Source organism: Momordica charantia (genome assembly GCF_013281855.1).
Source record: "Momordica charantia cultivar OHB3-1 chromosome 10 unlocalized genomic scaffold, Mcharantia_2.0 BLBB01000010.1, whole genome shotgun sequence".
NCBI classification, from domain to species: domain Eukaryota; kingdom Viridiplantae; phylum Streptophyta; class Magnoliopsida; order Cucurbitales; family Cucurbitaceae; genus Momordica; species Momordica charantia.
Genome location: NW_028275158.1, coordinates 3136973 through 3162465, shown reverse-complemented (window position 1 = coordinate 3162465; position 25493 = coordinate 3136973). Strand labels below are relative to the sequence as shown.

General features: G+C 34.9%; 3 protein-coding genes and 1 long non-coding RNA gene across 5 annotated transcripts; 3 read left to right on the top strand and 1 right to left on the bottom strand.

Moving 5' to 3' along the window:
- The first annotated feature begins 2475 nt into the window (after positions 1–2475).
- LOC111017645 (uncharacterized) lies at positions 2476–5367 on the top strand. Of its 2 annotated transcripts, XR_002602306.2 has the most exons (4): positions 2476–2646; positions 4512–4612; positions 4741–4847; positions 4936–5367. It is a non-coding gene; the product is annotated as an uncharacterized LOC111017645 (long non-coding RNA). The 2 variants fall into 2 exon arrangements; XR_002602304.2 differs by having other exon boundaries at positions 2478–2646; positions 4741–5367.
- A 2823-nt stretch (positions 5368–8190) lies between these two features.
- LOC111017755 (cyclin-D3-3) lies at positions 8191–10302 on the top strand. Its single transcript, XM_022293621.2, has 4 exons — positions 8191–8940; positions 9033–9234; positions 9364–9494; positions 9594–10302. The coding sequence occupies exons 1-4, from the start codon at positions 8452–8454 to the stop codon at positions 9891–9893; spliced, it is 1122 nt and encodes a 373-aa protein (XP_022149313.1). The 5' UTR covers positions 8191–8451; the 3' UTR covers positions 9894–10302.
- A 6068-nt stretch (positions 10303–16370) lies between these two features.
- On the top strand, positions 16371–21631 carry NHD1 (sodium:hydrogen antiporter 1). The gene is made up of 10 exons (XM_022293524.2): positions 16371–17105; positions 17375–17551; positions 17691–17819; positions 18624–18800; positions 19156–19262; positions 19886–20006; positions 20232–20293; positions 20406–20708; positions 20917–21211; positions 21302–21631. The coding sequence occupies exons 1-10, from the start codon at positions 16851–16853 to the stop codon at positions 21419–21421; spliced, it is 1746 nt and encodes a 581-aa protein (XP_022149216.1). The 5' UTR covers positions 16371–16850; the 3' UTR covers positions 21422–21631.
- A 31-nt stretch (positions 21632–21662) lies between these two features.
- On the bottom strand, positions 21663–24982 carry LOC111017690 (D-3-phosphoglycerate dehydrogenase 1, chloroplastic). Its single transcript, XM_022293523.2, has 5 exons — positions 24345–24982; positions 23432–23808; positions 23232–23342; positions 23058–23153; positions 21663–22481 (listed from the first exon to the last, which is right to left on the bottom strand). The coding sequence occupies exons 1-5, from the start codon at positions 24880–24882 to the stop codon at positions 21810–21812; spliced, it is 1794 nt and encodes a 597-aa protein (XP_022149215.1). The 5' UTR covers positions 24883–24982; the 3' UTR covers positions 21663–21809.
- Positions 24983–25493: the final 511 nt, after the last annotated feature.

Here is a 25493-nt window from a genome sequence, read left to right as displayed (position 1 = left end):
TAATTTGAACGTTTAAAGATTAAAAAGTAAAAATATGAAAGTTTAAAGCTAAACTCATGTACATGTGAATCTAACGACCAGTGGGATTATTCTATCATATATGGACTGAATAAATAAGTTATTATCAATGACATAGTAAAATTTTTGTTCGAGAAATATTAAATTATTGATGAACTTATTGTTAAATCATTTTATTCAATTTTTTTTCCGTCAATGATGCATCTTATTTATTTATCTTCAAATGGTAATTCGATTATTGACTTTCATAAAATAATTAAAAAATTATGCTAGTAATGAAACCATTAAGGAAATAACTTTAGTTAAGAATAATATATAAAATTAACTGAGAATTGAAATATGAAAAATTAAAATTTTCTTGATATATTGGAAAATAAATTAGTTATTTATTATTATTATTGTTAAAAAAAAGATGCATCAATCACTTGGAAGAAAATAAAAATGGAACTAATGGCTTGTTGAATCATTTCACTCACAAATTTTTTAGGACGATGGAGTAGATTTGAATGAATTATATTACAACTTATTTTATATTTTAGAGAAGGGTAATTTTTACAATATTTAAAGAGAAATACAAAAAAATATCTCATAATATAGACTCTCCTACCTGCGTTGATCCTTGCTACTATAACTCCGTTAATTATAATTTAAGTGTAAATCTTAATTAATTTTTAAATTCAAAACCACTCACAAATTACGAAAGTATTTGTAATTATATTTTCAACTTCACGTAACTATTGTCAACCTGAGTTCAATTCAATTGTTGCGAGGGATTATGAGTTTAAATTCCTCATCCTACTTATTGTATTAAAAAAAATTATATAACTGTTACTTGCACCAAAAATAAAAAAGAAAAAAAAAGACTCAAAATTCGAAAGGATGGTTATGAAAAAATAAAATAAAATAATTTGAAACAATCAACAATTGAATTTAATAGTAAGAAAATGTAGGATCCTCTGCTAAACAACTACAAGTGTAAAAAAATATAAAAACAATAAATTGATTTAAAATTATTTATTGTATGGACAATTTTACTAGTTTGGGTGAGACAAACAACTATCTAATTTTTACAATATTTTACAAACAACCATAAATTAAACTTACACGAAATCGTCAGAAAAACTTGAAAAACACTTTTATTCAGTGGATAAGCAATGCTGACAACCAGTTAGCCAAATATCTATCTTAAAAATTTCCCCCTGCCTTATACATATAAATATATTCATATAAAAGATATTAGAAGGGTAAATAGCAAAGGTGAGTATAACTTCGTAATTGACATATATCTAAAGTCAACAGGTTGTGCATTCGATCTCCCAATCTCATATGTTATACTAAAAAAAAAGGTAAATAATTAATTTTTGAATTTTATTTAAAAATATATTTTTAGTACAATATGTGGAGGTGGAAATCGAACTCACTTTTTGTTGAAGATATATGTTAATTACCGTTGTTCTGATTACTAAAAAATATATTTAGACAAGTAAATATGTTAATATCAATGTTACTCATGAAACCCAACTCTATTAACAAAATGAGGCCGCACATCAACAAAGTCTACTTTTTATGCGTCGTTGGATAAATGACATGTCAGTTTCCAGAATAATAATATTTAATATTTTTTTATGGAATGAATTAAATGGAGATTTTTTAATACACTAAAAATATGGTAAATTTAAAAAGATTGAGATTTAAATTGAAAAAATAAAAACTAAAAAGATAAGGACATTTGATATATTTAGCCAAATTATTTTTTTTTATATCATCAACATAATAAAAATAAAAAGGATTTTTAAAAATGTTCTAACCGACTTTTTGCTTTTATTGTAGTTAGTAGAAGTTTGACGAGAAGGACCCAGTGAAACTTTATTTTTATTTTGTTTTAATATTTTGTAAGGCAGAGAAATTGAATATTTGAAAAACTTAAAGCTAAAAAATACAAAGGTAAATACAAAGGTAAAGATGCAAGGATTAAAAGTGTAAAAGTGTAGTTTATCATCCTTTAAAAAATAATTAGGAAAAAAAAAACTCATTTTCAACCTCATATTTTATTTTTATTTTTATCATTTTAGTTCAATCCTAATTATTTTTGCGTACTTTAACTAGTCGAACATTAGTAAATTTTATATTTTTCAGTTAATCAATTTTAATCTTAAAAATTTTAATTTCAACGTATTGAACCAATTAGAAAAAAATGGTGGAATTAATATCTTTAATTAATTAAGTTTTAATGTAAAAATCTATGACTAGTTACAATCATTATTGTAGTTCAATTGTATCAATGACTGAAGTTATTTTTTTCTTTTTTGTTAGTAGTTTATGGAGTTTGTGGATTTGGGTTGTTTTGATAAAATTGAAATTTGGAAGGCATAATTGCAATAAACCTATAACATAGGGATGGTTTTTGCAATTTTTACTGAAGTTTTTTTTTTTTTTATTATTATTATTTTTTTATTTTTGGTTTTACGACACCCGCGTTCTTGGGCCTCGATGCGAATGAAGCATGTGAAAGGACGGTAACACCGCCCGCCGGAACTGTCGGCGAACGGTGGCCCTCCGCTCCGGCCTGAAAAGAACTAAACTAAGTCCGGTGGAACCCGATCCTATCGATCGATAAGGTCGGTTGAGGTACTGTAATTTCCATCTCTTGGAGCTTCAATGCTCTCTGACTAGTGACTGGTTTGGATTATTAGATTAATTTCAATTCCAGAACGTAGGACGACTAGAAATCCGTCGCTAGCTCTGTTTTATGCAATGTTGTGTACGCGAATTATTGATTAGCCTTTTTACATCATTTGCTTCTTTTTCCCTTTGAAATGTTTCTTGCTGAAGTTGAAATCTGGGTCTGCATTTGATTCATCGTTGAAAGAAGTAATGCAGGTCGCGAAGGAAATATCTAGGGATACAGTCCGCAACGGTTCAGCTGATAGATTTCAGTATCTTCCCCCGCCCCTCCCCATTCCAAGACCGAGTATTTGAACCTTCATTTTTGCCTACCTTGAGATTTAGATCAGTCTGCTTTTTTTCTTTCCTTGGTCAAAAGAAATTGACAAGAACTAGGCTACATTTCAATCTAATCCAGTGCCCATTGTTTTCTCATTCATTCATTGTCTTAGATGCTGTACGAAATTGTGTGTTGTTGAAAATTTGAAATCAATCCTTTGGAGATATTTGTTTACCATCAAAGCTGAAAGTTCTGACGCTTGGAAATTCTTTGCTGTGTTTCTTTTTTCATTGTCTTGTTGAACTATCTACCATGAACTGTGAGTTCCCATTCCCTGTATGGTAGGTTTTGTACTCTGGGGTCTGTCTCCATCTATGTTTGTTAAATCTCTGAAGTGGTTGGAGGATCAAAGTTAACTGATTCATCAACTATTTTCCTTTAGGAGTTCCATGGAAAGCTATTATTAATTTGTTGATGATTGTTTAGAGCCTTCAGTTCACCATTCATAGTCTTTTTAACCAATTGGAACTGATCATATCCCGTATCTTTCATTTATCTAGTCATTTATTCTTTATTAAAATGAAATCCGGTCGTTTGTTCTCTTTTATTTTTCTTCCACTTGGTTTACTCAAATATCTAATCATTTTAAGGGGAGAGATCGAAAACCACTGTAGAGAAATTTTTAAATACAACAATCTCCATTCATTAAGAAGCACTGATGCCAATTCCCCACCGCGGGGGGTACAAAAGAAAATGGTGGGGAGGGGTCCTCCACAATGGAACGTGAGCATAGGTTAAAAGCATCAGTCTCTTCCCTTCCAATCGAACTTTAAATGATTCGACAATATGAAATAGCTGTAATTTAACGAATTTATGAACCTGTATCCCTGACCGTTGTAGGTTGTTTATTATCTTGAAGAGTTAAAAGAAAAAAACACAGTAGGTTTACATATCGTTATTTATTGCCCTTCATTTATGTGGAATGCATGTTGCTTGATCCCAATTTACAAATGCTAATGCATGCATATAGATTAAAACACTAAGGAACCAAGGAACACTTTTTTCACCTTTTTAACGATGTAAAGTCATACAACTGGACTTTTATCTTAAATTAATTTTCACCTTACTGATTTACATCATATGTCTGATGGTCCATACTGTGCGTTTCTTTCCCTAGATGACTGACCAAAGTGGGTGAGTTCGTTTACATCATTTTTTAGCTGGGGTGTTTTGTCTGCTGAGTTTGACCACATTATTTATGCGACTTATCAGCTGTCCCCTGCTTCCTTTAAACTCCATGATCAATGCTCAGTAATAAGTTTGCAAAAAGGGGAAGTAGAGATGATGAAGATGATCAAAACTAGTTGAGCTGAAAGTAATTCAATCAATTCAAATGCTTCATTAGAATTCATTCCTTGTTGATAGAATTACTAGTTTAATCCTACAACACATCTGAAAACTGCTGATTTGCCCCAAGTACTCACACTCATGAAAACTAAGAATGTCATTTTCATAACTTGTAGAGCTGATCGGTTGTAACTTTTGACAGCAAGTTCTAAGATGGTGTGATGGCAGGAATCAAGTTTTTTTTCCCTCTTTGAAGACAATGATGAGCAGCAATTGAGTACTGGTGCTAGGATTGACAGCAAGGTGTGTGATTCCATCATCTTGTTTTATTTACGTTTGGCAGTTGAAATCATTTGTTAAGTGCAAGCTAGTCATTGCTTACATGCTCCCCCCTTCTGCCCCATCTCTTTTCTCCTCCCTCTCTTCAACAGAGTGGTTGAAGTTTGTTTAAATTAGGGGAGTCAAAAGAAGTCAAGCTCAACTTGTCACTTTCATCTAGTTATGGTGGTCAAGGCCATGTGAGCCATGATTTCAAAAGGTACAAAAGTTTTTTTTTTTTTCTCTTTTTTGTTTGGATGACAACTAATAGACCATCAATGGCTATCCATTACTCACCATCCAACCAGTGAAATGTGGAAAATCAAACACAATCGCCATTTTTAACACCAAAAGGTAGGTGGTTGAAGGAGCTTTGAAAGCTTTGCATCTCATTTTGTCAAGGTTTCGATGATGCCATTGCCAAAGAGGAAGCCTTTTACTTTTGTTCAAAAAAGAAATCTCTTGTAAATGATTGTGAGAAAACTAGGCTGAGATTGTAGGAAAAGGAATTATGAGATAGCAAACAGAGCAATAAAACAGGGTCCTCATTTGTTAGGTAATTACTAATTAGGTATTTTGTTTCTGTGGTTAGGATGACAGTTTGAGTCCAAATTTTAATGAATTCATATAATTCAATCGTGGTAGTTTATTGTCACGTGCATTATATGTATGATTGTATGGATGTCTTTAATAACATTCTCGTTTTTTATTGTACATTTGAAATCATTAATCGCTGCTTATCTGATTTAGTATTTAAATTGTTAAAATTATTTCAATATTAAATTTTGGACATATGATTTAGTAAGAAGATCTTTTGTTTCTCTCATTATAATTTGCTTTAATGTTCTTACGAATTTTTTGTTATTAGGTAGGAAAAAAAAGATAAATCAAATTAAAAGCCAAAAAGGGTAAAGTTAATGCAGTCTAAACAATGCATGATTGATATTTGCATCTTCTTCAATAATAACAAAATAATAAAGGAAAAAAAGGGGGGAAAAGATCAAAAAGGAAAAGGAAAAAGAATTTTACAAAAAGATGGTAAAGTGAGTTTCTCCTTAACCATAACTTTTCTAACCAAAATGATCAATTGCATCCATGTGGCTTTTCATTATTTCTAATGTGAATAATTAGAAAAAAAAAATTAAGTGTGATGGATAAGTTGAATTTTTTATGCATCAAAATGTGTCCAATTGAAAAATTCATCACATTACTGTCACATTACTATTATGTAAATAAACGCACAAATATTAGATATTTCTAGTTTTTAATTTTTTTCTTATTTCTCTCTCAAATAAAAAAATTTGGTGAGAAATTAATAGTGTGCAATATAGTATTCTAAAAAAAAGTACATGATTGTACTTTGACGAGTAATGAAGATTATTAGAAAAGGAAATTACAACTCATAAATAATCAATTAGAGATGAGACATACAATAGGATAAAGACGAGACTAAAATGAACAAAAATGATTTTTTTCACCTAGCTAGTAATTTATGAGCATTGCATGTATTTTCCATTTTTTTAACGTTTCAGTAGTATTAGTTGAATTTTCATAACTACCTAAAATGAACATTTACGATTTTCATATTAGCATTCTAATCTACCACGTACATCATATATATTAACAGTTTGAAGTATAAAACAAAATGAATGTATTCTCTTAGATTTTCCCCCAAAATTTAAAATTTTAACCTATAAGTAATTTTGCCAAAAGTTTGAACTAAAACTATCTAGAGAGAGAGAAGTAAAGAAAGTACAAATGCAAACTCAATCTCATTGTACTTGACATTGAGGATGATCATAAGCTGATAACCACTCTCAAATCATATAATACAATCCTTCATTTATCATTTTATTTTATATGTTTGGGTAAATTTCAGAAATTGCAAAATTCATCTTAAGTTTTTTTTTCTTCCTAGTAAAAAAAAAAAGAGAAACATTTTTAATCCATGCTTTAAAATGATGTGAAAACCAATTTTAAATTTTATCAAAATTAGTCAGGGAAACTTTAATTATTAGAAGGTTTGACAGGGAACACGTTAGAATATTTTAAGCTAATCTTTTTAGATAATCACTGATGGTAATTTAAACTTTCAATTTTGATCTAATAAATTTATATGGTTAGTATTCTTATTTAAATGTTGACATAATATATTGTTAAAATTGATAAATGATGATTTGATACGATAGAGTAAGTACGGATAAAATAAGGTAAATGAGAAAATAATTTTTTCAATCAAATTGTTGTATTAATATTTAAATAACACTATTAATGATATAAATTATTAGGAATAAAATCAACGACTCGTGAATATTAATTAAATTTTGGTTTAAATACTATTTTCGTTCCTGTACTTTTGGCAATTTTTATGCTTCATTCATTTTCATTTTTATCTCATTTTTTCTATCATAATTTTAACGTGACACGTCATTTACAATTTCTTTTTAAATGTATCTATAAATTTGTATTCAAGATTTTCTATTGTATTTACATTTTATGTTAAAATTTTGTAAGTAGGTACCAAAATGATAATGTTCTTTTTTTTTTAAATTACAAAGATCAAAACATACGTTTCAAAAGTACATAAAATAAAGAAACAAGAGTTAAAAGAGCGCGTATATATATATATATATATATATATATATATATATATATATATATATAAATCGAAGTTGAAATTATTCGGTATTTAAATCTTAATTAAAAAAATATTAATGAATAAAAAAAATTGAGGGGTATTTATTATAGACAGCGCCCCTAATTGTAGTTTTGTGTTTGGTTTAACAACTTTTTTGGGTCAAAGTAAAGCATTGTCCTGTCTGCACCTTCTTTGTCCTTTTTGGTTTTTTCAATCACTGCCTGAGGGACCCCTTTGCAAATTTACTTTATATTACTTTTTTTTTCTCTTCAAAATTTTATTTATTTCATGACTTTAATACCCCTACAACATTGAGATTATATTTTCCAACAAATATAAATATATAAATCAAAATGATTAAAATATACCATAACCCTAGATCCAAGCTATAATATTAGAACACGATTTATAAATTAAGTTAATATTTGAGATATTTGAAAGTATAGAGATATGAAAATTTATAGGCTACAATAGAATTTAAATGCAATTCAATATAAATAATTTTATACGAAAAGAAAAAGAGATTAGTGAAACTTCAGTACAATGCAACTATTCTTATATTTATCGATTTTAAATTTGGCTCCATCGAGATATACCGCTAGTTAAGATGCCGTAATTTTTTCTTTCAAAATTTCGAATTTACACCATTTATGGTATGTACAACACTCATTAAATGGGCTAAAGCTTTTTAATTTAAATTTCTAGATTGGCTACACTATACAATCCTCCACACCAATAAAACTTTGAAAAAGAAAAATTGGGTGTTTTATAATAAAACCCAATGAAGAAATCCATAAAGAAAAAGGAAAAGAGAAAAAGAGGGGAAAAATTTTGAAAGTAAAAACCCTAGAACTTGAACTCTCTCTCTCTCTTCCTCTGCAGTGAATAGCCATAGCCATAGCCATAGCCATTTATTTATTTAGCTTTGTTTAGGGAGTTGTTTTCATGGGGTCCGGCTTGGTGTGTGTGCCGTTGCGTTTCTGCCCGCCAACGGGACACACCGAAAGCACAAAGATTTCCAAACCCCAATGCATATAAAAACATAAAGACAATTCCTCTAAACAACCCACCGCGCCCCTTCTTCTCTCTCTGCTCTTTCAATCTTCTTTTGAACAGTTCCGGCGGAAATGGGAGCCCCTTTCAGCTTCTTCTTCCTGTGTTGAGCCCGGAGATCCAAGATTTATTGATGGCGATGCATCGATATGAACAATCCGACGATGAAGGCCAAACCCATTTGTTTCTCCTCGATTCTCTGTTCTGTGAGGAGGAGAAATGGGAGGAGGAAGAGGAGGAAGTAGAGGTGGAAGAAACCCATCTTTTTCCTTTGGGGGTTTTTGAGGAAGATCTCTTCTGGGAAGATGAACAGCTTCTTTCTTTGTTGTCTAAGGAAACAGAACAGCAGAAACAGAGCCATCTCAAGCTCGAAGCTCTGTTCACGGATCCTTCTCTCTCTGCTGCTCGTTCTTCGGCTGTGGGGTGGATGCTGAAAGTTAATTCCCATTATGGATTCTCTACTCTTACTGCAATTTTGGCCGTGGGTTATCTCGACAGGTTCCTTTTGAGCCTCCATTTTAGGAGTGACAAGCCGTGGATGACCCAGCTTGTGGCTGTTACTTGTCTCTCGTTGGCGGCTAAAGTGGAGGAGATTCAAGTTCCTCTTCTGCTTGACCTTCAAGTATGTTGAGAAAAAAGCAACACCCATCATTTTGAATTTGAGTTGATTGAGCTTAGTTCTTGCAGATAATGTGTTTGATTGAATGTTTTCAGGTGGAGGATGCGAAATATGTGTTTGAGGCCAAAACCATTCAAAGAATGGAGCTTCTGGTCCTCTCAACTCTTCAATGGAGGATGCATTTGGTGACTCCTTATTCATTTCTTGATCACATTGCGAGGAGGCTTGGATTCAAGACCAATCTTCACTTAGAGTTTTTCAGGCGTTCTGAACACCTTCTCCTCTCTCTACTCTCAGGTTAGAATCTAGAAGAAAAAATTTTGTACACTTCACCTGGAAGTGAAAGGGGAAAAGAAGACAGAAATTTTGGGCTTTTTTCTTGAATTCTCATGTTCTGACTCGAAACATCTCTTGGGTTTTTTTTAGATTCAAGATTTGTTGGCTATCTTCCATCTGTCTTGGCAACTGCCACAATGATGGAAGTGATAGATCAGATTGAACCCTATAAATCACTGGAGCACCAAGATCAGCTTCTGAGCGTCCTCAAAATGAGCAAGGTTTGTTCAAGAACAAAACCTCCTCATTTCAAGTTCATTGCCTGTTTTATTAAAAACACATCGTTTGGATTCTTAATTTTTGAAGCTGGATTTGAACAGGAAAAAGTGCAAGTCTGTTACAATCTTGTGGTGGAGCATTCAAAGGCCTATGGCAATGGCTTTTATCATTCCAACAACCCCCACAAGCGCAAGCATGAACAGCAAGCTCCTGATAGCCCAAGTGGTGTGATAGATGCAGGTTTCAGCTCAGATAGCTCCAATGATTCTTGGGCATTGAGAGCAGCATCAGTTTGTTCATCACCTGAGCCTTCTTTCAAGAAGAGCAAAACTGAAGAGCCAAAGATGAAATTCCATTCTCTTAACAGGGTCTTTTTGGACATTGTTGGCAGCCCCTCTTAATTCTTAATTGTTGCCCCCCACTTTTTTCCCCTCCAAAGTACTAGGAAATGATTATGTTTATAATGCTGCACCATTTCTCACTTTTGTTGCTGCTGCAAGTTGGGGGAACTCTGAACTTTTCATCCATTGTTATCAAATTGCCAACAATGCCCTTGGCATCAGAATGGGAAGAAGGAAGAAGAGCACTGATGGGGATTAGATGAGAATTTTCACAAAAACCAGAAGTGACCAGAGGAAAAAAAGGCATTGGAGGAGACAAAAGTATGCAATCTGGCTTCTTCTCCTCTAAAACTGTATACACTTCTGTCATTCCCATCCTACTTGTTTTCAAATCAGATCACTTTTCTTTTTTGTCTTTGGACAAAACTCATATATTATTATTAAATAAAAGCACAGCATTTTATGTTCATCAGTGTTGACTTGTAATTATCTTTTAATTTTTTTCAATAAGTGGGGCGTCCATAGTTTCAAGTTTTAAGTTTCCAACTTGAGATTTGGAAGATATCTCCAAACATCATCTTGAGATTTTCATTGAGCTGCTGAAACCATGAGAATAGGGAAAGAAAGCCGTGTTTTTACCACTTTAGCTTCATCAGTGGTGAATGGAGGGAAAAATGAACTGACCCACATGTTTTAAGGCAAATGGGTTTGTCTTAAAACTGGCTGTGGAGTGATCTGAGAAGCCAAGGATGTCTTGTCCACTGAAAAATGGGTGCTTGTTCCAATGAATTGAGCCTGTCTGATCTCATCTCAACAGTCTTATTGAAGTTGCATCAATTTTTTCTTAGGGGTGTTTTCTTTCCAATATGACAGTGATTTGAATGAACCACTCAATCCAATCTGAACGGTTTTTTTTGGTGAAATTTGAATTTATTTACTTTTTGACTGAGAAAAGAGTGAATGAGCTGAGCCATGGTAATTCTCTCTCTGGGATTTCTTATGCTTTTTGGCTCCAAGTGAAGGAGGGGTGGTAGAATCCCTTGTATCTCATCTCTACTTTATCTCATCATTTTTTTTTCTTTTGAAGAAACTCTGATTATGGGTTAAAGAGAAAATAAGATCGGGAGTAAAAGGTGATTAAACTAGTATGTTTGAATGCGTTAAAATTTTTTAACTAGAATAAAAATACTTTTGATACGCTTGAACAAAAAAATATGTTGATTTGATATCGAAACACTTTTTACTCTATACTCGTAGAAATATATTATTTGATGAAAACATTTTTTTAAATACCCTCTCAAATACAAGCTAATAATCTTACTAGAAAAGTTAAATGTAAAATGGAGATTTGGTGCAAAAGTTTTCACAGTTAACTCTACATTTTTCATTTTATTGTGGTAGATTCTTTACTTAATGACCATCTTTGTCTATCTTTTTAAAGAAGAGAAAATGAAAAGTCCTCCCCCTCTCATAAGTCTAAAATACTTGAAGGGATCTAGTCTATTTTCAACTATAACGACATGAAAGGAAGAGAAACTCTCTTAATTCGATAAAGATGATACTTTTCGATGAAAATTTGAATAAGAAAATGACATATACTTTTACTTTACAAAAAGTCCATTCTTGTTCGAAACCATTTCCCTCCTTATAAGACGATAAGTTTTCATCATAATCCGCACTCTAAACTAATAACATCAACTTAATACTACTATCATAAAAATCTCAAAAAAAGTAAAAATGTACCATTTAAAAATCCCAAAAGAAGTTGAATCTAACAAATTACAAATCTGCCCTCTCTCTTTCCCCTTGTTTCTTTTTCGACGAAATTAAGTATATTACACGTAAAAGAAGAATAGATCTAGCAGCCTGAAATCAAATTACAAATCAAACAAAGCAATATGAACACCAACAACAAAGTCAACAATGCAAACAAACAAAACCTCATATATCTCATAAACGAGACATAACATAACAACTCATCTAAGAAAATAAATCCCAAATAGACCTTATCGATGGTCGGTAGAATGGTGGAGATGGAAGGTAGATGGGTAGCATAGCTATAGCTATAATAATGATGCACTATAGAGGGAAACAGCTTGGTTGCTCCAAAGCAAAGGACTAAAAGATCAAAATATTGAATGTTTGTCCCCACACTCATAATTCTAGAATTACAATTGAGCCTTGTTTAGGGGTGTGAGAGAAGAATTCTCTCTCTCTCTACCACAAATTTTGCTCATAATTAACTCATTGACTTTTGTTTATTAAATCAAATGGGTTTCAATTTTGGACCAAACCTCCTTTGCAACCTCCTTTTTATTTTCTTATGCATAAATATGTTTAGGGTTTTCTTTGGCAAACAGCTGTAAAGTTTTGTGCATAACAAAAAAAGAACCATGGCAAACTCTTGCCTTGCCTCCCCCTCCCTCCCCATAGGGATGGGAGCCTTTCAAATTTTTTTAAACTTCTTATTTTTTATAATCCAAAATCGATATCGTGTGATTTTGTCGGTTGAATCTGGCTATCCAATACTGTAACAATGTTACGGGACTTGTCTCCGAATAGGAGGAGAAAACCTCGGCTACACACCTTGCAAGGCGGGGCTCGAATCGGGGAGTCACAAGCCCACTACTCCCAAAATCAACTCTCTTTTGTTTAAACTTTAGATTTGGACCTATGTTCTCTCGTGATTAATTAAACTGTGTTTAGATCGATGTTAAATCTAACATAATTTTAAGTATTCTGTTTCCTAAGTTTGATATTGATTAGTCTAATTAACATAGGTTGTTTAGTACAAAAGTTGATGTGGTGTCACATAAACATTCTACAATAGGATTTAGAGTTTTTTTTTTACGAACAAGTCCAAATTAACTAACCTTAAAACGGGTGGAAGTAACGACAAAATCCTATTAAAACTAATTGGATACGCCCCGAAAATTTAGAGACCAAACTTATAATTTAGTATTGTATAGAACAACTAAATTTATATAACGCAACATGTGCTCGATTTTACAAGTCTATAATTTATAAAGATTAACATATAGAATACCCAAGATGTGTTTTATTAACTTGTAAAATTAGATTAAATAAACTCACATACCAAACCATTTTATCCCAACTCACACGAATCTAACTGGCAAGTCAAACATCTCAATTGGGCAACAACAAATCTCTGTAAAAAAGAGATTTGACATCAAAATTTTTGAAATAAAATACTCACACATCTCCCATTTGCATTTACTACCCAATGAGAAAAAAAAAACACATTTTGAACTCCCACCTCCATTCTTAAAAAAAAAAAAAAAAAAATCATCATGGGAAATTAATATCTCCACAGCCCTGAAAGTTTGAATCCATAAAATTAATGCATCAATAATTTGAGGATGAGAAGAAGAAAGAAAATTGAAATAATAAATTCTTTATCTTTGTTGTTAGAGAGAGAAAGAGAGAGCAAATGAAGAGATAACATTTGGTACAGAATGATCTGGTGAGCAGAGGAGCTGCAATTGTGGAAACTTCTGCTGCCAATGGGAAACAGAAACAGACAATGTTAAATGACTCGAAAAAAAAAACAGCATCCTAAATGGTCCCTCTCAAACATCCACTCCCAATGCGTGACCCAACTTAATGTTTTTTTCTTTTCTGAAAGAATTCAAATTCTCTTGTGTCTCTATAGAGTAAATGTTTGATGTTATGTAATGGGGGATCCAATGTGTGTAGGATCAAGTTTTTGTGATGGACTTGTCCCTTTCTTTTGTGTGTGTATGACCCATTTGAATTCTCGACGTGTATGGTTTCATTTTGATGTATTGGAAAATTAGTAATGCCCTGTTCATACTTTTCAAGGATATCGAGTAGGCAAAGTTAGATGGTAGAATTTGTGAGCGATTTCTACGTCTCGAACTCAAATGGGACAATCTCTTTGAAAGTAAAAGAGGTATGACGTTAAATATTGTTGATCTTAGGATTTTTCATGATCCAAAGACAGGTCGAACAAGGCATTAACTATTCACAGCTTCACTTATGAAATCTTACAAAAATTAATTAACTATTTGGAAAAGGGTTAAAAGGGAACATTTTGGAGGATATTGTAACTTTCCTTGATGGGCCATGGAGGGTGTTGAGAAAGTGGTTTCCTTGGAGTAACTCATAAATTTACCCCAACTGAGTGAAAGGAACATCACATAATAAATGAAGCAAAGTAAGTTTTTGAAGTGAGGTAAGACTAAGAGATAAAGTTGTGGCTGTCTCCATTTATTTAAATCTTCTATCATTTCTCATCTTTCAATCTCATGCCTTTAGTTTAATGAGTACTTTCATCCTTTAAATTTATTTCTCATGAGATTGGAGTTGACAACTCTATCTATATTGTTTTCCGTTCTCATATTTCAATTCAACCATTAAGATGAGAACTCAAACGTATGGTAAGATGTACCTTATGCGATTGTATTATGTTCGGATTGACTTTTAAAATTTATTTGAAAGGTTAATGAAATGGATGTCAAAAGTATACTCTCGAATATTTTATATGAAATTGTTAGGACATATCTCCAAAATAGTATAATATTGTTTGTTTTAAGCATAAACCCAGTAGTTTTACTTTTGATTTTACTAAAAACAAAAAAAAAATTCATAACAATTTAAATGTTGTATTCCACCCAACCAAATTAGGACTTTGGTCGCATTCCTAATGTAAATTATTGAATCAATATGAATATCATTTTATAATGTATATGCATAGTAAAAGGCCTGAAAATGAGTATTTAAATTGTCGATCATCATACATAAATATCTCTCTTTATAGTAGTGGATTAGAATTTACTCTACCATCCAAGAATAGCTTAGTAGATAAAACACATAATATCACATCTCAAATGTCGATGATTCGATACTCCATCCTGTAACTGTTGAACTAGAAAGAAATTTTGAATCTCCTCTCGAAATCAATTCTCTCCAAATTCAAAAGAGGGAGGGAAAAAGATAAGGATATAAAACAGAAAAAAAACTGTTGAGGAAATAAAGAGAGAAAAAAAATTAATAAATGAGGTTACCTAGAAAAGCTGTCCCACTTCCAACATGTTAAATGAGAAATGGACAAACAGCATTTAATTATACTCAGAAAGAATGGTAAAAAACAGTGCAAAGTTTGGTGGTCCTTGTGGGCTGAGACAGCTTGGTTTTACCCTAAAGAAAAATGGTAAAAAGAGTCAATTACTAAAATTCCTTTTTTTGTTTTTTTGAATTTCATAAGTGAATGAAGAAAAAAAGATTTTAGATTGAAGATGAAGGGTTTGGTTTGGAAGTGGTATGGCCTAAATTTGTGAAAAATAGGGTCAAATTCTGCACCAATTGTCTGCCCTCTCAGACAAAGATTTTGGGTATCCTTTGACACCCTCTACTGTCCCTACTTAACTTACTACCCCTTAAATTTTGTATCTTGAGGCCAACCCATTTTGAATCACAAAATAATATCTCTTTCTACCAATTCCCTCTTCAAATATCCCTATTTTTACCTGTGTGTTAAAAGCTATGGCCATGGACTAGCCAACCGAATCAAGAAATTATTCGAGGAGGATAGTATAACGTGGCTAACGGTTTAATATCAAAGGATTAAGAAGGGACGGATAGTCGCAACGCAGTGAGTATATTGAATGATGTTTCGAGAGGACCCAAATAAACCAATTCTTTTAGAGAGAGATGTTTGAGTTTTGATGTCAGGGAGAATGAATTTTTGTGTAACAAATTGTTGCTGTGATATGTTTGAGGGGTAAGATCGACATTTTAAATCTAATAAATTTAACGTGGGATAATTTAGATAGGATGTGTAAATGTAGATTTGTTTGGATTTAGAAATTTGTGTTCGAAGGGTAGGAATAAACTTTCTAAAAGTTTGTGAATAATGTAATTATGAATAATAATAATAATAACTAAAATGTCAATAATGTCAACGAAAATATTTAGATTAATAGTGGCACCACAAAATTTAGTGAATTATTTGCAATTTTGCGTTAGTAGATGGACCAATAGGCCCAAGAGGTGGCTTCTTTCTGCCCCTCGTTCAGGCCCATTTTCAACCCATTTGGATTTGGATTCATCATATTTTGGGCTCTCAAATTTCAAGAAAATTTGACTTTTTTTGTTCAACTATTTGTGGATTTCTTCTTCAAATCTTGAATATTTTGGTCGAGTAATAATATAAATGAGTCGATTAAAACCCAATTTTTATGGGAAAAAAAAAAGTCATGGATATTAGCATAACAATAATGCATATATGCTTCTCAACCACAAACAGAAAATCCTAATTTGATTGGTACCCAACCCTCTCAAAAGCAAGAATTTCTATAATTTAGACCATTTGTAGTTCAGTTCTAATGGAATAACAAGTTTAACAGATCATCAACGATCTCATTAGCCATCCAAATTGAGAAATTAGTTTAAGATAGAGATTCCAACCTACAATTTTTTAATGAAAGATATATATTTGACTAGTTGGATTATGCTGGGATTCTCAGTTTATCTTATCTTTGCCTTGGAGACTTCACTAATCAAGAAAATGATTTAACAAACATGAAACCATGAGCTTTTGCAGATGCCCACTTCGTATACCTTTTCCAATTCCCAAGCCTTTTGATTACCCTGAAATATAATTTTGCCAATTCTTGTCGGACCCTCCTGCAATCTTCCCATTTTATATACACTTTACTGTTTCAGATCAGGAGTGGGAATTCGTACCTTTCTTTGGCATCGAAAATCTCGGTGTATATATGAGAAACAAACCCAGAAAATCGAAAGGACCCCAAAACTGGGAAGTCCCGGATTAAGCAAATTTTCTGGAATCCCATTTCCCAATTCAACTCTCCTGCAATTGCTCGTTGATTCATCGCTACCCTTTTCATATCGTGAAGACCCCAGTACGAAGGAGCAAAACTTTTGCCATATCCAGTCCACCCAATTTCTCCCTTGTACTAGTAAATTGTAATACAGTCCCATTTGTGGAATCTCTAGCTCGAGCTCGATCGAATGGCTTCCCTCTCCATTGGGATTCACTTGCCCCCATCGCATCATTGGAAGAGATTTTCACTTCAGTCCCTTTCTCCTATTTCACTCCCATTTCACACTCGCTACGCTTCTTCTTCGAGCAGGCTCAGAACTCCAAGGTTGCTCCGTAAGAACCTTCTCGCGCGGGCTGAAGACGAGGCAAAAGGCTCTTCACCAGCTTCGTCTTCTTCATTTCAGCAACAGCCAGCTCCACCCGGCTTCAGTAATCAACTCGAGGTTTCCCTTTTTGAAACTCTTGCTGAATGTTTCGAACTGTTTGTTGTAGGATTCTGGTATTTCGTAAAAGGGTACATAGAAATTTGATCGATAATGCTTTCAATCTTTCATTTGTAATCTCATTTTGATTCGTGAAGTATGGTATATTCATTCTCTACTACTGTTATTGTCGTCTGAATGATGAAGATGTTATCACTTATCAGTATACCATGTCTAAAGCTTTGAGCTGGTAAGGAATTTATTTGTGTTCAACTCTGGCATAATATCAGGAATTCACATCAAAGTCAGGAACCTGTGATCCCCTATGCTCAGTTGACGAGATAAGTTCACAAGATTTCGAAGCTAGTTACCAGCCGAAGACCGATTTACTAAAAGCTTTTGCAATATTTGCTGCAGCCATTACTGGGACAGTGGCAATTAACCACTCCTGGGTTGCTGCTAATCAGGTTCATATGTTTGGTCTTGTCTGATTCTTTCTTTTAGTTTTTGTGTCTTGTTCTGAACTATATATATATCTAGTAACAAGTAACAAGTGCAGTATGCTTGATATGTGTCCTTAATCTTTTTATCCAATTTGTGTTACAGGATCTTGCTATGGTGTTGTTGTTTAGTATAGGATATGCTGGAATCATTTTTGAAGAATCTCTTGCCTTCAACAAGAGTGGAGTGGGATTATTGATGGCTGTCGGATTATGGGTTGTTCGAAGTATTGGGGTAAGATTCAGTTTCTATATAAAACGTTCCGATACATGCCCGTTTTACTTGGGATGTTTGTTTGAGTTTGATTATAGAACTTAAAATTTGTTTGTTGCTTTTCTACTACTTTCATTTTCTTTACTACCTGGAGAAAATCTATAGATTTCTGGTAGAGATGTTTTCATATTGTATAAGCTTCGGTTTTATCTCGTAACTTAATAGTTAATGAACATTCCAATGAAAGAAATCTCGCGTGACTCATTCTATGTAATGTGATAATTTATTTTAGTTCGTGTTTGACGAACTTATTCAGCTGATTTGATGGATCTATTTTATGCTTTCATCGGTGTTATTAATCAACAGAATAGCAATTTATGGTTAGTAATACACACTTCTTTGTTTCTCTCCTCTATCTGGATTCTCCTGCATTTTCTTCATGAGCATTAGAATTCCATGGTCAACAATCGACAATCTCGTAGACATTTTCTACATTCTCCATCCAAAACGCAAATGGAAGATCATAGCGGCTGTTACATTACTCATCTTTCAAAATGGCAAAAGCATACCAAAAATATTACTTTAAACTGCATTTCTCGAACGACAACTGATTCATTTTTAGCATCCAATTGCTTTAAGAATAATCACTCAAAAGTCGATTCACCGTATATGCTGTATGCCATAAATTACGATAGGGAGAGTGGAGTTTGCTTCTACCTTGGTTGCAATCCTCCATGGCGTTGCTGCCTTTTCTAGCATATTGAAGTTTTATTTGTTTGCTTTGTGCAGTCATTCAGTTACTTCTTATTATAAATTCATATGTAGGCTCCATCCACTGAAATTGCAGTTTCAGAGCTAACACATTCAACAGCAGAAGTCAGTGAAATTGTATTTTTCTTGCTTGGGGCAATGACCATAGTAGAAATCGTCGATGCTCATCAAGGATTTAAGTTGGTTACAGACAGTATAACCACTCGAAAACCCCGAACGCTCCTCTGGGTGGTCAGTGTTCTCCTTTTCCTTCCCAAAAAGTATATAGATCTTGATGTGTTTTATTTAAATTCTTTTCCAAACGTAAGGGTCTTGACTTTTGTCCATTACTTGATTGTTAAACTCACCTACATGTTTCAATTAAATTGGTAGACGTGAAAAAAAATCTCAGGCGATCGATGAATCGAAATGAAGGAAAATATTCCGAACATTTTGTTTGTTTTGTCTATACTGGTTGCCTTTTCATATGGGGAAGACAGATCTGTTTCCTTCTTATTTACTTGAGACCCTCGAGCTAGTTGTACTAATCTCTACATTCTTTGACTTACTATACTGAAAAAGCACAGCTAAAATCCTTTTATTGCAGATTGGAGGTGTAACCTTTTTTCTAAGTTCGATCCTCGACAACCTGACAGCCACAATTATCATGGTTTCTCTATTGAGAAAACTAGTTCCTCCATCAGAGTATCGCAAGTATGATACCGATAATGCACAACTTATACATTCGTGATTGCTCTATTATACAATTAAGTGGCTGTACATGTCTAATATATAGCACTCTGTGTAAAATACTGGTTCATGTTGTTGAGGCGCACATGATAGGGTCAACAAGCCTCATATAAGCATACGTATTCTAGGAATAAGAAGTGTGGGAATGAGCGTGACTAGTTCGTGTGTTAGAAAGGGGAACTGGGACCCTCCTGGTATGGTTAGAAAAGTGTAAATAGATGATGCAAGTAAGCAAATCAGAAAATCACTAAACTAGTTGAGGGAGAGACGAAGACCTCTTGAACAGTCTGAAATCTGGTATTTCTCCTCTTATTTTGCTTACCTACAGTTTAGTAACCCCAGCTGTCATATCAGCACAATAATATGTAGCTTTGCAGATGTTAGTTGTCTGTATACTCTATCTATTGATCATAAAACTAGATTTACATGGAGAGTGCAAAATGCAATTCTCGTCTAATGTCTAATTCGATGCATTCGATCGTCCAGTATTTAGAAAGTTCTGTTAGTTCCTTTTCTGGAATTGGCCAAACCATTGGTTTCCAACCAATTCTGTGATCTCAATTTAAGAAACGGATCATACGAAACAGGCTACTTGGAGCTGTGATTGTGATAGCAGCAAATGCCGGTGGAGCATGGACACCGATTGGAGATGTAACCACCACCATGCTGTGGATACATGGTCAGATATCAACTGTGCAGACAGTCAAAGTACTATTCTATCTCTGAAATACTTATTGTGGTTCTTTCTTATGAATGATGAATTTATTCTGATCTGAAATGCTTATTGGTGTTTGGGGTTGGGAGATTTTTGGTAATAGTTTGTGGAAGAGTCTGGACTTCTTGAAGTTCTTGGAAATCTTGTAATTTTACTTCTTTATAGCAGTTCTATTTTCTGTTCATCTATATATCAATCGTTGTCCATCTTGTTCGCAGGACTTGGTTGTACCATCAGCTGTTTCGCTTGCAGTTCCACTGGCTCTTCTGTCTCTAACAAGGTGTAGATTTTGCACCTAAGTCAAAGTTATGGTTTTGTGAAAGTCGAGATTTCTTTTGAGGAATTCTGTTAAGGTTGAACTTATTTGCAAGTTTTTCTCTTCCTGGATTCAGTGAAGTCAATGTGAAGGGGCAGGAATTTCCTAATGTCATGGCATCCGAGCAGATGGCGCCTCGAGGAAAGCTTGTTTTCTCTGTAGGTGTCGGAGCTTTGGTCTTTGTTCCAGTGTTCAAAGCCCTCACAGGTTTGCCCCCCTACATGGGTATGCTGCTTGGGCTTGGAATTCTTTGGATTCTCACTGATGCAATTCACTATGGCGAATCGGAAAGGCAAAAGTTAAAAGTTCCTCAGGCTTTATCTCGTATCGATACGCAGGGAGCGCTTTTCTTCCTTGGAATCCTTTTGTCTGTCAGCAGGTGAGTGCACCATCTACCATCCATTCGAGATTTTATACCATTTCTTGTACTTCCAGTGTGCAATATGCAACATAACAACTTTGCAACATAACAACTTAATCCTTGATCTGAAATGTTTATTCTGATCTGAACTTGAATTTTTATATCAAGAATGCAATGCCTTATTTACATTGCATCTATTGAAGCAAGCCTGAATTTTCATTTCCAGCTTAGAGGCTGCAGGGATCTTACGCGAGTTAGCAAACTACCTCGATGCTCATATTGCGAATGCTGAACTCATTGCAAGTGCAGTTGGTGTTGTATCAGCAATAATAGACAATGTACCGCTAGTTGCCGCAACAATGGGAATGTATGATCTATCCTCCTTCCCTCGAGATTCCGAGTTCTGGCAACTGATTGCATTTTGTGCTGGTACTGGTGGATCCATGCTCATAATTGGATCTGCAGCTGGAGTTGCATTCATGGGGATGGAGAAGGTGGATTTCTTTTGGTACCTAAGAAAGGTGATGCCCCTGTTTCCACATTCAGCAGATGAAACGATAATCCGATTTCTAAGAATTGAGTGTTTTATTCGTCTATTTCTTCTTCTGCAGGTCAGTGGTTTCGCATTTGCAGGGTATGCTGCTGGAATTGCTGCCTATTTAGCTCTTCATAACCTCAACATATCGTTACCAACAACTATTGCTGAGGTGCCCTTTATTTTGGGTTCATAAACAGAACATTTTGGCGACTTCATACAAACAAGGCAAGTTTGCACTTCAAAGTATGGCTGTTCACTTCATAAACAGAACATTTTGGTAGTCATTTTCTAGAGGATGGAATCATTGTTAGATAGAGATACAAACTTTGTCTATTGTTGTCCCAAACGCTGCAGAAACTACAAGAGCATCCAGTCAAAGTATATATAATCATTCTTGAAACAACTTAGTAGAGCACATTTCTCCATTTAAAAAGTTGAGAAAACAAACCAACTTATTTTAATGAAAATTGTCAAAATTGGGGCCAAACATGTAGGAATGTACCCAAATCCCGAGAGGGTGGTACACAGACTAGAACGATGGGGGAAAGAAGGAAGGAAAGGGTCATGTTCATGACCACATTCTACAACTTGAGGAAAACAAACTCTTCAATCGCTGGAACATCACCAATCCTCTTCAAAGATTCCTTACTGGGTTGATCATCGACACCGATGGCCATAACAGCCTGCTTTCGAGGAGCGATCCTCCCAACACTCATGAAGCTGACATTAACATTTTCTTCTCCAAGAATGCTTCCAACTTTTCCAATCATACCTGGCTGGTCAACTTGCCTGCAGAGTATGATGCTACCCTCCAAACTTACATCAACTTCAAAGGATCCGACCTTCGTGAGGTGAGGGATTCCATCTTTCACAAGTCCTTCCACCTTTATCTCTCCACTATCTGATATAGCGCTGGCAAATTTTGATTCCACGTTGGCGATCTGGACCTGAATGTATTCTAATGGTTTCTCGGGTGACCCATCCAGAATGACTCGCTCCTCGGTTATCCTTAGTCCTCTCTGTTTGGCAGTAAAATCAGCATTGACCAAGTTCACGAAAACACTAGAAATGGGCTCGATTAGACCCTTGGTTATCATGGCACGAAGAAGTCTGGTGTCAAGATCATCAGGGGCTCTAGAAGAAGCATATGTTACTTTCACAGTTTTCACACCACTTCCTCCAGCTACCAATTGGACAGCCAATCTTCCCAATTTCTCAGCGAGTACAACAAATGGTTTCAGCTCTGTTAACACCTGTAGGGAAGAAATAATACTTTGTTTAAATCCTAATATACCAGAAACTTGAGAATTAGTTCATTAACAATAAAATATATGATGAATAATGATGATGCAAATCACAACTCAGCGGGCCATGATAATCAGTACACCCAAGTAACGAATTAAAAAAGTCATCCACTTATAACTTGCAGGTAGTAGTGCTGAACAGAGAGGTTTCTGAAAATACTCGCAAGACTTAAGAGACACCAACAGAGAAGTAATCTCTCTAACCCACACGCGGCACACAGCTGGAGTATCACTATTTTTCTCTTTTTCTTTCATAAGCCCATGTCCAGCTTTAAAAATGGGGAGACTTGTTAAAAAGTTCTTCTAAATCACATAAATGATAGCATTTCAAAAGACAAAATTTACTCGATGGCATAGCATAATGAATCAGAAAACCTAAAGATATAGCCACTTGGAAAGCGAGAAGATCAATAAAACAAATAGAACAGAGGTGAACAGAAATACTTCAGGTAAACGTCTGAATCAAGTGACCTCGATATATGAAACACGAGAGTGATAGAAGATTCCAAAACTAAGGGTTTCTACCTCTGCAGGAACCATCGGAGCATTGACAGCAGTAGCAGCAAGCTCCCCTTTCAAGGCTCCAACAACGGCTTCAGCTATTTCAACAGCAACTCCTTCCTGCACACCAAATTCAAAGATCGTCATAAATTATAAAAAGGCAAACACAAGCTTAAGTTCTCTGATTTAAACACACACCTGAGCCTCCATTGTGCTGGCACCGAGATGGGGAGTGACAGTGACATTCTCATGCTGAACCAACTTGCTATCCTTAGAGGGTGGTTCCTCAGTGAAAACATCAAGTGCAGCCTATCAGAAAAAGAAACACGATACCATCCTTGCGTTTTAAATACTAATTAGGAAATTTCAGTGTCAGGTAGTAAACGAAGGAAAAGAACCTGAGCAACAATTCCGGCATCCAGCGCCCTCACAAGAGCTTCTTCATCAATCACTCCTCCACGAGCAACATTCACAATCCTAACTCCTTTCTTCATCTTCGCAAAATTTTCATCATTGAGAATCTTTGACGTGGCTGGAGTTAAAGGCATATGTAAAGAGATGAAATCAGCAATTGCAATGGCTTCATCGAAGCTCACAAGCTCAACGCCTATGGCACGAGCGCGATCAGCTGGGGCATATGGGTCATGTGCAATTACATGCATGCCAAGTCCCTTTGCACGACGAGCAACTTCAGATCCAACTTTTCCAAATCCCATTACAGCCAGTGTTTTCCCGACAAGCGATACACCTACATATTTGTTGCGTTGCCACTTCCCTGCGATGGAGGATAAAATGTAAATCATAAATAGTTCGTTTTAACATAAAATTCTAGCATCTCGTGTACAACATCACACCCAACAAAGTCTAGCATCACATCGTGGACTAATATTCTTGCCGACGGGCTCAAAAGGGAAAGAGAACGTCCGATGCAGAGAGAAACTGTTCATTCCTTTATTATTTTTACTTCTAACTAAAAAGTCCAGACTAGTAGAGTATAGGAATTTTCAACATAAAATTCCCCGACAGGTTTCAACCTTTTACTGCGCATGGATACTAGAAAAAAAACGTACTTCAAGAACCACCACATCGGCAAGGGATTTCTTTAGGGCACATTAGATTTAAACATTAAAATAATTTTTCAAAAAGATTTAAACGAAATGCTCGTCCAAAGTTAAGATAAAAGGTCGAGATCTTTCCGTAGGTTTTCCCCTTTCCCTGGTTTCGAGCGGATCCAAAGCAAACAACAAGCTACAGAACACGAAGATTCGACAAAATGTTTATGACAAAGACAAACAAATAAAAAAGACGTACCAGCTTTAGTAGACGCATCGGCTTGAGCAACATTTCTGGCCATTGCAGTCAAAAGCGCAATTCCATGCTCAGCGGCAGCCACGGTGTTGGCAGTGGGAGCGTTCACCACCAAGCAACCATGCTCAGTAGCGGCGGCCAGATCCACATTGTCAATGCCAACACCAGCCCTCCCAACGACCTTCAACCTCCCTCCAGAGGATTCAAACACTTCGCGGCTAACCTTAGTCCCACTCCGCACAATAAGCGCATCGCAGAGCGAGATCTTGGTGCAGAGCTCCTCAGGGCTCAAATTATACGAGCAATCGACATTAGCGAATTCCTTGAGGAGATCAATACCTGCTTCACCAAGCTTCTCCGCAACAAGAACCGTCGGCTTCGCATTCAAAGACGCGGAAACGAGCACAACAAACCGCGGCCCCCCGCCAACACTCCGAGGACGAAGATTAACAGAAAAAGCCGAAGAAACAGGAAGCTTGGAAGAGAGAGAAGAAAACCGGAGCGAAGGAGTGCGGAGTGCAGGGGAAGCGGAGGCAGCCATTTGTCGTCGGCGGTACGGCGGAGCGACGGCGAGAGGAAGATGAAGATCTAGGGTTTAATAGAAGAGGTGAGAGGTTTAGCTAGTGATTGTGATGGATACAGAGTGCCAGCCAATGAAAGAGATATGCGTTTGGTGGATGACGTGAAACTCACGCGCTTCTGATGAGAGTGGCTGCAAATTGGATTATTTAACGCTAAATCGGTGTTAGAATTTTGGGATTAACGGTGGGAAAACTCTCAGATTTACATAAAAATAGGATTTATTTACTTGGATGATCCGCTTTCCAAATTTTACTATATTTGTGGTTAATCAATCAATCAAACTAACTAATAATTCAACATCATTGTGAATTGTGATCCACTAATATATGATTTGCTTAATTATTGATTTATCTCCGATCAACAACACATTATTAATTAATGTTCGTTAATTAATATTTAATATAAATTTGTTGAAATAAATCTGATGAATTTTAAGGCAGTTTGGAAATAAATCCCGCGTTCATTGTTCAACGTATTTTTTGTAAGAAGACAACGAACGTTACACTTTATTTTTTTCCCCCTCTGAGTACCAACCAATGTATCACTATTTCCAAGACATCCTTTTTTGAG